Source organism: Micromys minutus (assembly GCF_963924665.1).
Source record: "Micromys minutus genome assembly, chromosome: 6".
Taxonomy (NCBI): Eukaryota; Metazoa; Chordata; class Mammalia; order Rodentia; family Muridae; genus Micromys; species Micromys minutus.
This window is the reverse complement of record NC_137975.1, coordinates 40030111-40044225: the sequence shown is the minus strand read 5'-3', so window position 1 is coordinate 40044225 and position 14115 is coordinate 40030111. Positions and strand designations below refer to the sequence as shown.

At 38.4% G+C, this 14115-nt stretch overlaps 1 protein-coding gene and 1 pseudogene across 2 annotated transcripts in view; one reads left to right on the top strand and one right to left on the bottom strand.

Moving 5' to 3' along the window:
• Positions 1–5199: 5199 nt before the first annotated feature.
• On the bottom strand, positions 5200–5831 carry LOC308421932 (high mobility group protein B1-like; annotated as a pseudogene). The gene has a single exon. The product of its transcript is annotated as a high mobility group protein B1-like (transcript).
• Positions 5832–12038: 6207 nt separating this feature from the next.
• LOC308421986 (uncharacterized protein) overlaps positions 12039–14115 on the top strand; it is a gene marked incomplete at both ends in the record, with an annotated part of 98303 nt that continues 96226 nt past the window's right edge. Inside the window, one exon of the mRNA XM_080918481.1 lies at positions 12039–12331. Coding sequence (XP_080774607.1) covers positions 12039–12331 — 293 coding nt within the window. The remainder of the gene's footprint in view (positions 12332–14115) is intronic.

Genomic DNA, 14115 nt, shown 5'->3' with positions numbered 1-14115 from the left:
CTCATCATCTAGTGAGATGATCATGTCTTTTTCTTTGACTTTATTTATATGATAGATTATGTTGATGGATTTCCATATATTGAACCATCCCTGCATCCCAGGGCTGAAGCCTACTTGATCATGGTGAATGATCATTTTGATATGTTCTTGGATTCAGTTTGCAACATTTTTTTGAGTATTTTCCCATCAATGTTTACGATGCATGAACTTATTCTGAAGTTCTCTTTTTTTTGTAGGGTCTTTGTGTGGTTTAGGAATGAGAATAATTGAAGTCTGAAAATGAGTTGGGTAGTGTTCCCTCTGTCTTTATTTTGTAGAATAGTTTGGAGTGTATTGGCATTAGCTCTTCTATGAAGATCTGATAGAATTATGCACTGAACCTATCTGTTCCTGGGCTTTTTTTGTTTGGGAGGCTTTTGATGACTGCTTCTAATTTTTTACATATTAAGGGATTTTTTAGATGGTTTCTGGTCTTAATTTAAATTTGGTATCTGTCTAGAAATTTGTCCATTTCCTCCAGATTTTCCAGTTTTGTTCAGTATAGACTTTTGTAGTAGTATCTAATGATTTATTAATTTTTATTTTTTAGTTTATTTTCAATTTTATTTGATATTCTTTTTATTTACATTTCAAATGTTATATCTTCCCCCCTCCCCTCACTCCTCCCCTTCAACTTAATTCCATGAAGGTGCTCCCTCTCCAAATCACCCTCTCCACCTCAGTGCCTTGGCTCATTATGATGTTGTTTTTTTGCATGAGGGTGCAAAGCTTTCACCTATTTCAGCTATACCACTCCTGGCCATATACCCAAAAGTAGCTCCAATATCTAACAAGGTCACATGCTCAACAATGTTCATAGCAGCCAGAAGCTGGAAAGAATGCAGATGTCCTTCAACATAGGAATGTATTCACAAATTGTGGTACATATACAAAATACAGTACCAGTCAGCTATTAAAAACGAGTTCACAAAATTCCTAGGCAAATGGATGGAACTTGAAGCTATCATCCTGAGTGAGGTAACCCAGTCACAAAAGAAAACTCATGGTATGTATTCACTTATATGCTAAACATCAGACTGAACCTAGGGACCCCAATGAAAGATCTAGAGAAAGAAGTGATGATTTCTTGAATTTCCTCAGTTTCTCTTGTTATGTCTCCCCTTTCATTTCCAATTTAGTTAATTTCAATACTCTCTCTTTGCCCTCTAGATAGTCTGGCTAACAGTTTATTGATCTTGAAAATTTTCTCAAAGAACCAGCTTCTGGATTTGTTGATTCTTTTTATGGTTCTTTTTGTTTCTACTTGGTTGATTTCTGCTGTTTGATTATTTCTTGCCATCTACTCCTCTTGGTTGTATCTGTTTCTTTTTGTTTTAGAGTTTTCAGTTGTGCTGTCAAGCTGCTAGTATATACTCATTCCAGTTTCTATTTGGAGGCACTCAGAGCTATGAATTTTTCTCTTAGTACTGCTTTCATTGCATCCTATAGGTTTGGGTATGTTGTGCTTTCATTTTCATTAAATTCTAAACAATCCTTAATTTTTTTCTTTATTTCTTCCTGGACTATGTTATTGTTGAGTAGTGCATTTCAGCTTTCATGAGTATGTGGGCTTTGTTGTCTTTGCTGTTATTAAAGAACAGCCTTAGTTCATGGTGATCTGACAGGATGCGTGGGAGTATTTTAATCTTCTTATATCTGTTGAGGCTTGTTTTGTGACCAACTCTACGTTCAGTTTTGGAGAAGGTGCTGTGAGGTGCTGAGCAGAAGGTATGCTCTTTTGTTTTAGGAAGAAATGTTCTGTAGATGTCTGTTAATTCCAATTGGTTCATAACCTCTGCTAGTTTTTCATTTTCTCTGTTCAGTTTCTGCTTCCATGATCTGTCCATTGATGAGAGTGGGGTGTTGAAGTCTCCCACTATTATTGTGTGTGGTGAAATATATGCTTTCAGTTTTAGTAAGGTTTCTTTTATGAATGTGGGTGCTCTTGTATTTGGAGCATAGTTGTTCAGGATTGAGAATTCATCTTGATAGATTTTTTCATGATGAATAAGAAGTGTTCCTCCTTATCTTTTTTGATAACTTTTGGTTGAAAAATATATTTTATTCAATATTAGAATGGGTACTTCAGCATGTTTCTTGGGGCCATTTGCTTGGATGTTTTTTTTCCCAGCCTTTTACTCTGAGGTTGTGTCTGTCTTTGTCTCTGAGATGAGTTTCCTTTATGCAGCAAAATGCCAGATCCTGTACATATCCTGTCTGATAGTCTATGTCCCTTTATTGTGGAATTGAGTCTATTGATGTTAAGAGATATTAAGGAACGGTGATTGTTGTTTCCTGATTTTTTTTTTTGTTGTTGATAGAAGTAGAATTATGTTTGTCTTTCTTCTTTTGATTTTTGCATGATTATTTTCTTGCTTTGTTAGGGTTTATTTTCCCTCTGTGTGTTGTGTTTTTTAATTATTATCCTTTGTAGGGCTGGATTTGAGGCAAGATATTGTGTAAATTTGGTTTTGTCCTGAAATATCTTGGTCTCTTTATCTATGGTAATTGAGAATTTTGCAGGATATAGTATCCTGGGCTGGCATTTGTGTTCTCTTAGAGTCTATATGATGTCTGTCCAGGATCTTCTAGCTTTTGTAGTCTCTGTTGAGAAATCGGGTGTGATTTTGATTGGTTTGCCTTTATTTGTTACTTGTCCCTTTTCCCTTAGTGCTTTTAGTATTCTTTCTTTGTTTTGAACATTTGGTGTTTTGACTATTATGTGTCAAGAAGAATTTCCTTTCTAGTCCAATCTATTTGGAGTTTTTTAGGCTTCTTGTATGTTCATGGATATCTCATTCTTAAGGGTAGGAAAGTTTTCTTCTATGATTTTGTTGAAGATATATACTGTACCTCTTAGTTGATATTCTTCACCTTCTTCTATTCCTATTATCCTTAGGTTTGGTCTTCTCATTGTGTCCTGGATCTCCTGGACATTTTTTAAAGGAGCCTTTTGGTTTTTGCATCTTCTCTGACTGTTTTTCTATGATTTTTATGTTTTCTTTGGACCCTGAGATCCTATCTTTCACCTCTTGTTGTCTGTTGGTGATGCTTATATCTATGACTCCTGATTTCTTTCTTAGGTTTTCTCTCTCTGTATTTATAGATCAATTGTGATAAAAAAAACTTTATGATATTTGTACAGAGAGAGGCAGTTAGATCAATGGAATAGAATTGAAGACTCTGAACTGAACCTACCCACCTGTGGCCACTTGATTTTTCACAAAGGAGTTAAAACCACCCAGTGGAAAATAGCATCTTCAACAAATTGTGCTGGTTCAACTGGAGGTCGGTATGTAGAACAATGCAAATTGACCCATTCTTACATTTTTGTACAAAGCTCAAGTCCAAGTGGGTCAAGGACCTCCACTTAAAACCAGATACACTGGAACTAATAGATGAGAAAGCTTCTGTAAGACAATGAAGATTGTCAATGGGACAAAATGGCAACCAACAGAGGCAGTATGGAAAACTTGAACACATGGGTACAGGAGAAAATTTTGTGAACAGAACACCAATGGTTTATGCACTAAGATCAAGAATTGACAAATATACCTCCTTAAAATCGAAAAGCTGCTATAATGCCATGTACACAAATTAGGAAACCCACAAATTAGGAAAATTTTTTTATTAACCCTATATTTGATGGAGGGCAAAGATCCAAAATATGCAAAGAACTCAGGAAGTTAGACTCCAGAGAATTAAATAATCCTATTAAAAATGAGGTACAGAGCTAAGCAAATAATCCACAACTGAGAAATACTGAATGGCTGAGAAGCACATAAAGAAATTTTCAACATGGCTAGTCATTAGGAAAATGCAAATCAAAACAACCCTGAGATTCTACTTCACACCAGTCAGAATGGCTATGTTCCAAAACTCAGGTGACAGTATATGCTTGTGAAGCTGTGGAAACCTACCAGCTTTGGTAGGATTGTAAGCTTTTACAACCACTCTGGAAATCAGTCTGGCAGTTCCTCAGAAAATTGGACATAGTACTACCTGAAGACTCAGTTATTCCACTTCTTGGCATATATCCAAAATATACTCTAACATATAACAAGGACACATACTCTGCTAAGTTCATAGCAACCTTATTTATAATAGCCAGAAGCCAGAAAAAACCCAGACACCTGTTAACACAGGAATGGATACAAAAAATGTATATTTACACATTTACACAATGGAGTTCTATTCAGCTATTAAAAACAACGACTTTATGTGATTCTTAGGCAATTGAATGGAAGTACAAAATATCCTGAGTGAGATAACACAATCATAGAACAACACACACGATATGTACTCACTGACAAGTGGATATTAGTCCAAAACCTGGGATAGCCAAGATACAATCCACAGACTACATGTAGCTCAAGAAGTAGGAAGATCAAAGTTGGATGCTTTAGTTCTTCTTAGTAGGGTGAACAAAATACTCACGGGAGAAAATACAGAGATTAAAGTATGGAGTAGAGACTGAAGGAAAGACCATCTAGAGACTGCCTCACCTGGGGATCTATCCCATATACAGTAACCAATCTCAGACAATATTGTAGATGCCAAGAAGTACATGCTGATAGGAGCCTAATATAGTTGTTTCCTGAAGGTTCTTTTTTTTTTTTTAAATAAAAAAATTGTATTTACTTAGAAGCATTCAGAATGTCAACAAAACAGCCGCATTTTTTTTTTTTTTTTTTTTTTTTTTTTTTTTTTTTTTTGCAATTACAGAATGGTATTCAGTTAACAGAACAATTATCTTTTTATAAGCTGCATCAGAGACAATTGAAGATGAAAAAAGAAAAAAAACCCAAAATAAAACCAAAAGAAAAAAAAACTGGAAAAAAAAAAAAAAACAAACTACTGTCCCCATATATAACTAATTTGTGCTGTGCACCAACAAGAACCTGCTTTAAATTTCCATGCCAATTTACAACCCCAGACTGTACCAGGCAAGGTTAGTGGCTACTGAAAATACCACCAGGACAGGGCTATCTAAAGACACATTCGGTAGTGTGTTAACTCTACAAAAAAAGACACTGTACAGTTTAAAAACAAATCTTACATAGCCTTACATTTCAATTTTTTTCTTTAAAAGGAGTGAGTTGTGTACAGGGGGGTTAAATGCTTTATAGACAAGAAAAAAAAAACTGTGCTAGAACCAACTTATTCATCATCATCATCTTCTTCATCTTCATCTTCCTCTTCTTCCTCCTCTTCCTCATCCTCTTCTCCTCCTCATCTTCTTCTTCCTTCTTTTTCTTACTGTTTTCAGCCTTGACCACCCCCTTTTTCGGTTTTCCTTTAGCTCTGTAGGCAGCAATGTCCTTCTCGTACTTCTCCTTCAGCTTTGCGGCCTTCTTCTCATAGTGCTGCTTGTCATCCACGGCAGTGTTGTTCCACATCTCTCCTAATTTCTTTGCGACATCACCAATGGATAAGCCAGGATGCTCACCTTTGATTTTTGGGCGGTACTCAGAACAGAACAAGAAGAAGGCTGAAGGAGGCCTCTTGGGTGCATTGGGGTCCTTGAACTTCTTTTTGGTCTCCCCTTTTGGGGGGATGTAGGTTTTCATTTCTCTTTCATAACGAGCCTTGTCAGCCTTTGCCATATTTTCAAATTTTCCCTTTTCTTTAGCAGACATGGTCTCCCACCTCTCTGAGCACTTCTTGGAGAACTCTGAGAAGTTGACAGAAGCATCCGGGTGCTTCTTCTTGTGCTCCTCCCGGCAGGTTTGCACAGAGAATGCATATAAGGACATCTTGCCTCTCGGCTTCTTAGGATCTCCTTTGCCCATGTTTAGTTGATTTTCCTCCGCGAGACACAGAGTCGCCCAGTGCCCGTCCGGCTCTCGCTCGCCCAGGCGCTGTCTCTATGGAGCTCAATGTACTGCAATGGCTGTTTCCTGAAGGTTCTTTCAGAGCCTGTCAAACACAGAGGTGGATGTTTTTACTCAACCATTGGACTGAGGACAGGGTTCACAATGGGAAGGGTTAGAGAATGACTGAAGGAGCTGAAGGTGTTTATCACCCCATAAGAAGAACAACAATATCAACCATCCCTCCCCCAGAGCTCCCAGAGTCTAAATACCAACCAAGGAGTACACATGGAGGAACCCATGGCTCCAGCCACATATGTAGCAGAGGATGGCCTTATTGGGCATCAATGGGCAGAGAGATCCTTGTTCCTGTGAATTCTCGATGCCCCAGTGCAGGGGAATGGCATGGTGGGGAGGTGGAACGGAGTGGGTGGAGGAACACTCTCATAGAGGATGGGGAAAAGTAATGGAGTGATTCTGGAGAGGAAACTGGGAAAAGGGATATCATTTGAGATATAAGTAAAGAAAGTATCCAATTAAAAAAAAAATCCCCGAAAAATAGCACTAGGTACAAATCAAGGTGTTACTAGATAATCCTGAAGAAAGGAGAAAATTTAACTGTAAGAGACGAAGAAATCACAGCATCTGTTTTGAAAAACTAAACCTCTAGAAATTAATTTTGAAATTAGATCAATTTAATAAATGGAATTAAGTTTTTATCCTTAAGAATATTGTGAATCAAATGTAAAATGGTAATAAATAGCAGCAACAAGTTTGTGAATACTCTTGTTAACTAATATCACAGCCACAAAATAGCCCCTAACATTTGAAAATGAAAACGTCGTGGACCAATGAATAGACTCAAGTGTGAAGCACTTGCTGCCGGGACTGATGATGTAAGCCGTATAATGGTGCATGCAGAGAGCCAGCTGTTCTTGTGGGGCGTGATTGTTTTTATCAACTTGACACAAACTAGGGTCAACTGGAAAGAAGGACCTCAGTTATAAAAATGTCTCCATCAGGTTTACTGACCTAAGGCAAGTCTGGAGTCTTTTTGTGATTAGTGACTCATGTGGGAGTACCCAGCCCGTTGCAGATGTTGACACCTTTGATGTGGTCCTGGTAAGCACAGGACAGGTTGCTGGATGTGAACCTGGAAAGCAGGCTCATGCAGCTCTCTTTTAGGTTTCTGCCTTTGCCCCTGAATGAGTTCCTGCCCAGACTTCCCTTAGCTGTTATGATTATGATAGTTGAGTCATTTTTTTTCCTCTTCAAGTTAGCTTTTGGAAGTTTTTGGTCATTGTTTTATGACACCAACAGAAAAGCCAAGACAACACCTCTACTGGTGCCCACACATATACAAATAATTAAATGAAAATGAAAAATAGACAATCAGAAAGAAGACAAGGAATAAAAATAGGATTTGGGACAAAACAAGGGAATGTACATCAGACCTGTTCAGTTAGGAAGAAAAAAGATGGGTTAGAATATTTAAAGAGTAAATGTCAAAACAACCTTTCCAACTTGTAGAAAGATATAAAAAGCAGTCTACAGAGTTAGCTGGTGATACAATGAAGTGAAGGTTAAGGACAAAAGATTCTGAAATCAAGAAAATAGCAGTTCACATGAAGAATATTCTGCGTGCTTAGCAGCAGATAGCAGAATCTAGGCAAACTAAGAAAAAAGTATAATGTATTCAAAGTGCTAAGTAAAACCCTGCCTGTCAAGAGCATTGCACCCAGTGACGCTGGCCGTCAGAAATAAAGCAGTCTCAGAGGACAGCCATGAGAAGACATCACCAGGCGTTACTTTCACACTTGTTGAAAAAATGCAAAACGGAGTTGTTCAAGCAAAAAGGAACATGCTAAGAGTATACTTGAAAGTCTTATAAAAGTACGTATACTTAAGTTTAGAGCACTCTGATGGATGTATTTAAATGCACACTTTTAGGATAGAACCATTGGTCTCAACCTTTGTAATGCTGTGACCCTCATGTTATCACCCTAGTGATTAAATTATTTTTTTTTGCTACTTTATAACTAATTTTGCCACTGTTATGAATTGTCAATATCTGTTTTCTGATGGTGTTAGGTGGTCCTGTGAAATGGTCATTGATCCCCAAAGGTATTGTGACTCAGAGCTTGAGCTCTGCTAGTGTAGATGTTAGAAGGAAAATAATTACAATAGTTCTTAGGGGACTGTGCCAACAAACTACAGATTCGGTGTAAGAAAGAGAGGATGATCTTTCCCTATGAAAGTTGTCATCTTAGTTCTTGTCTTGGCTTTCCTTAGTGATGGGTTGTAACACTTTCCTTGCCAAGTTGTTATTTTTCATGATTTTTATCACAGCAATAGAAAGCAAACTTGTAAATGCACAGCAAACCAGTTGAAAGGCTAAAAAGCTAATGGCAGATGATAGAAAGCAAAACCTTCAGCCAGGTGCACAAAACATCCAACAGAACTGTGGAATGCTCTTTAAGGCAGCAAAGTGGAGTTCCCAGTAGGGCCTCTGGGTAGAATGTAGTAGAATATTTCCTCAGGCTACCAAGTAAGAGAACAAAAAGCAGAGATGTCAACTCAGAACATCCTGCAGAAATGGACTCGGAAAGGAAAGTTGGAGCACTTGCTGGAATTTCGGGTTGAGAAGGTTCCCTCCACTCTGCACCAATTTCCTGTGGGTAAACTTTATGTGACTGAAGTTCTGAATTTTCCTCACTGTATGCACTTTGATCTTATAGAATAAACACTAGTAATGACTGGGATGGTTTAGCTTCAAGCTGATTTCGAAGGTTTTATTTCTCTTCTTCGGTTGATTTACCCTCCCTGTTACAATGGTGGGGAACTACCTCAATCTGCTGAAAGGGACCTTGGAGACACTTTTTGAGACAAACACTTGGGACTGAAATTGCAGTGGGAGGTAGCCTCACTTCCAGAGTCGGGTCAGTGAATTCTGACAGCATACCCAGTTTACCAATATAATGTACATTACATTTGGCTCTTAAATTGCTTATGTGTTGGGGTAGAATATTTCTACCTCAAGATATTTTTTTAGCATATAGGTTATTGATTTTATGTGTTTCAGGCCAAATGTAACAAAATTTTCATGACTATGATATTTGTTTTACATTTAAATCTCTGACTTTTATCTAGTTAATTAGTCTTCCTTGTAGCCAATTGTAAGACCATTTATATACCTTTAATTCTTATCATCTTAACATATTTAATTTATGCATTTTTATCACATCATTTTTCCCGTCAAGGATTTGGGAACTAAGCGTTTAGGATTTGAAGTAATGACCAGTCATGGCTGCTTGGGAGCTGAATAGGGATAACAATGAATGAGCTGCATTGGTCCTTCAGGGATTCAAGCTAAGAGTAGGTGAAATGCATGACATTATTTTGGATGATCTAACAGCCCTTGGTAGAAGGAGGAGAGGTCATGGTAGGGTGGGTAAGTGTGCAAGTGTGGAATTGTGAGTATGCAGAGTGTGAGAATGTGTTAATTTATGAGTGTGAACATGTCTGAGGATGCAGATAGTCATAAATAATTGTGAGTGAAAATGTGAGCAACCATGTGTTGTGTGTGAGATTGATTTTGTGTAGCTGTGTGATTGTGTATTTAAAGTTGTGCCAGTGTGAGTTTTCATTAGTGTGAAAGAATGTAGATTCTGTGTCCATGTGTAAATTTTAAGAAAAGGGATGGAATAGTATGTCTTCATGTTAGATGAACTAGACCAAGCTCAAGAAAAACACATTTCATCTTTCAGATAAAGTCTAGAAATTAAGAAATAAAATATATATTGAAGGAGGAGTATTGGGAAGAAAAATGGGACTAGGGGTAGAGTGGGGAGAAGGTTTTATGAGATGGTCATAGGGGATTAATATGTTCAAGTGCTTCATGGGTATATACATAAATGTTGAAATCAAGTCCATTTCAAAAAATAATATGTGCTAATTCTAATTCTAAGCATGAATAAATTTGTTATTAGGAGCAAGTCTTCTAGCACTGGGTTTTTATAGTAAGGGAAGTATCAGAAATAATACTTTGATATTTATGTAAATTATATACACCATTTAGCATAGTAAAGGTCAAGTAAATGTGAGCATTGACATTTTAAAATAAACCCCATCCTGTCATATTTTAAATATTTGGTGTAAAAGTTTTATTTTCTTGGTTTTATTTTTGAGTCTATCTTATTAGAAAATATCTTCAAACAGTTCAGGGGCATACGTCAGATCACGTGTTCCCGGATTACAAACTGCCATTCCAATTGCTTGGTGTAAAATGCTAAAATATGCTTACTACATTGCTTCTTGGAGGAAAACTACTTGGGAGAGGCTTTAAAAGGTGAAAATAGAAAAGATTGTTAAAGCCAACACAGTTAAGTTTTGCAGAGCGGATGAACCTATAGCACAGCTCACAACAATGCCCACAAGACAGTGTTCAGCAGCCCTCACACATGAATCACAGCATTGCACAGAACTGAGGGGAATTTCTGCCAACACAAGTATCCTGGAAGAAAGGTACCATTACCTGCTGCCTCAAAGGAATAAAGTACAGGAACTGCGAGCTCATGTGGTTCTCTATTGATGAACAGAGGTAATATTGGACAGAGGAGTTCTGAGGTTTGGAGGTCCTACTAGTTTATTGTACAGCTGCATGTTTGCAGAATTTGAAAATAAGGATATTGAAGCCTTTTCAGCATGTCACAAGACTGAATGACTGTCAAAACGGACAAATCCTGCAACCTCTAGCAAAGTGCTTTTTAAAAGGACTCTCTGATTAAGTTCCTTGGTCAGAGAGATTGACATTAATTGCTACTGGAGGGGATATGGTTCTGGGTGGATAGAAAGTGGGGCTTGGGGAAAGAAGAGGAGGAGCAGGAAATTAGCTGTCTTGGGAAGGGGAGAAGGAAGGCATGCAGGAGCTCAAGCCAGGTAGTTCTTGGGGGTTGAGAAAGCCACTGGATGGATGAATATATACATACACATGCACACACACACATGCACACACACACATATCCATTGTCACTTAGTGTGTTGGGGAAAGAAAATTGCCAATTAAAAAATTTAAATATGTTGCTCTCTAAAAAAAAAAACACCTTGGAATTATTGCAGGTGTTATAGGAGAAAATAAAATAAAAAGAAAAGAACATAAAAGTGTAGTCAGGGCAAACGAGGCTAGGAGGCTTGTTGGTGGATGCTCATTTTGCATGGAATGTGCATTAGTTTCTTTTCAAACTTTACCTCTGAAACCATGAAAACAGACTACTGTTAGTTCCACTGCTGAATTCTCATACCCTACTGGATGTGGAAAATAAACAATAGAAAGTAAGAGACCATTCTGTTAGGAGAGATTTTCCTGTAGAGCAGACCTTTGGCATTTAATGTCCACCTTCACTTTCAACAGACATGAACAAGAACTGCATTCCCATGGCTGCAAGTCAGTTTTGAACAAGTGACCAAAGGTCATCTAGCTCTCTTTGACTTTTGCCATTTAAAATGCTTATAATTTTTAATTACGCTCACACATGTGTGAGGGAATGTGCCTGTATGAGTATAGGTGCCTGAAACCCAAAAAAAGGTGTTAAACCCTCTGGAGCTACAGGACACTGTAAGCCAGCTATAGTGGCTATTGGAAACTGAGCTAGGTCCGTCTAAAAGAGCAATACATGCTCCTAAACACTGAGCTGTCCCTCCAGCCTCTTCTGACATTTGAGACAACACGTGAAACAACACGTGTCGATTCTGCAGAGATTTGACAAGCTGGATTCTTTCTGCACATGCGCATTGATCTTTATTGACTTCAGCCAGTCAAAGGTCAGAGGCACGCACAAGTTCACGCACACCCTTGCATACTTCCATCCACCAGCATGGCTTGACGAGAGCTGTTCTGCCAACTGTCGCTGCAGTTGATAGACACTAAACCAGAGAGCAGACTTGAGGGGACATGGAGGTTGGGAGAGACTTGGCTAGCCTATGACAAGAGATGATATTTGGATCAGAAGGGGTGGGATTATTACACCATTGATACTTAGATAAGGAATGATAGGCTAATTATAATACATGATATTAAAAACCGAAGGGGTGGACTTATAATTCGATACGAGATGGGGAGAGTCTGCTTACAATAACGTTGATACTGGGGCAGTTAACGGTTGGCTTGTGACATTAACCTTGCCTGACATGGGAGCAAATTGCAGCCGAGGGGGAGAGAGGAGGCCGTTGGGTTTCCCAGGTTTCTCTGCTCCGTGCTGCTGTCAGAAAAAGAGTAGGGAAGAGACGCCCTTGGGTTTCTGCGATATTAAGGCTCGGAGAAGCACCCCGTGCTTTGGAAGGGAGGATCCTACTTATTTAGACATGGCATACTTTCCTGACAATGACCTGCACATGGCAGCCTGTGCTGGCGATTTACCTTTTGTGCGGCTGTACTTCACTCTGGGTAAATACGAAGTCAATCACAGAGACAGGGAGAACAGGTAAGAGAGCCTTCGGTCCTGGGGAGGGCCAGTGTGGGAGAAGACACCTTTATTGGCTCCCAGGACGGGAACAGGAGCGGCGAGGGCCTAGCTCTGTTCACTGCCACCATACACAGGCTGTTTGAGCGCCTGTGATCAGCACACCTGGAATGGACCCCTGGCCGAGCCAACGCAAGGGCAGAAGTCTGGTTGCTTTTCCTTCCTCATGGCCCTCTAGAGCCTCAACAGACTTTTAAAAAGTGTTAATTAACAAAAACAAATCATCATTTTATCTTTGTGTACATATTAGGTATACAATGGTAAATACATTTTTAAAAGAAGAACAAAAGAAATATTTTTATAACGTATTTATTACCTTCAAGCCTAAAATTCAAGTAAAACCCAGTATTTCTTATATATGATATATATCAGAAAGTACATTAGTACACACACACACACACACACACACACACACACACACACACATACACACACATATTAAGCCAGATGTGTATTGTAAGGAACTGAACTGAGTATCCCTTTCCCCCTGCCTGTTGTACACACCTCTTCTCTTGGTTCCAGTAGGATGGAAAGAACGCCATAGTAGTTTATTCTAATCAGTCTAACAATTTAAAATGCCAAATTATTAAAAGAACACAGTTCTTAAAAATACAGTGCATCCATTGAATATCTCCCCTTGAAGGAGGCAAAGACAGACAGGAATATTAGCAGAGTCAGCTAGAACTTGTTATGCTAAGTGACAACCCCGTTTGAGTAAACATTGATTGTAGACTTGTCTTAGCAAACTGTATGTACAAATCTAATGTATTATTTTCAAGCATTTGAATTAGAAATGAAGTTTTCTCTTTTTTACTCCTTAAATCAGCAATGCTGCTACCTTTTAATACAGATCCTCATGTTATGGTGACCCCTAACCACAAAATTGTTTTTGTTGCTATTTCATAGTGCTAATTGGCTGTTCTTATAAACCATAATGTAAACATCCATGTTTTCTGATGGACTTAGGTCACCCCTGTGAAAGGGTCATTTGATCTCCCACAGGACAGTGACCACTGACTTGCATGTTTAATTTGAACATTTTCTGGTCCTTTTTTCTCCCTTTCTAGCTTATTTTCAGTGATAGAGAAGATAACCTACTTTAATGCAATGTGTTGGCATTGAGTCTCTCTTCGTCTCCTGTGTAGTTAGTTGGTAATGGTCCTCCATACGCTTCTACTATTCTTTCAAATAGTCATTTGAAGAGCAGGACTGTGTTCAGTTATAGCTGAAAATTTTTTAAAAATTGGTATGTGTGTATGTATGTATGTATGTATGTATGTATTGATATCTGTTGATACTTAGTCTGTTCTGAGAAGAACCTTTTTATTTGTGCTTATAGATTTTTATATTGCATAAATATTATTGAGCATGGTTTTGTTATATATGAACTTATGCAAATAATTGTGGACTGATTCTGTTGGATAGTTGTTTTTCATTATTTACTTTGCATCCCAATATTTCCTCTCATACAGGTATTTCCCCTCCATTTTTCCCTTCCTTTCTTCTCAGAGAAGGGGGATTACTCACCATACCATGGCACATCAAGTCACTGTAGGACTGTAGGACCAGGCACATCTTTTCCCACTGAGGCCAGACAAGGTAGTCCAGTTATGGGAATGGGCTCTATATGCAGCAACAGAGTTAGAGACAGCCCCTGTCTGTGCTGGATGGTTTTATGTTAACTTGACACAAGCTGAGAGGAGGGAACCTCAATAAAGAAAATGTTCCCATGTGGTTGGGCTGTA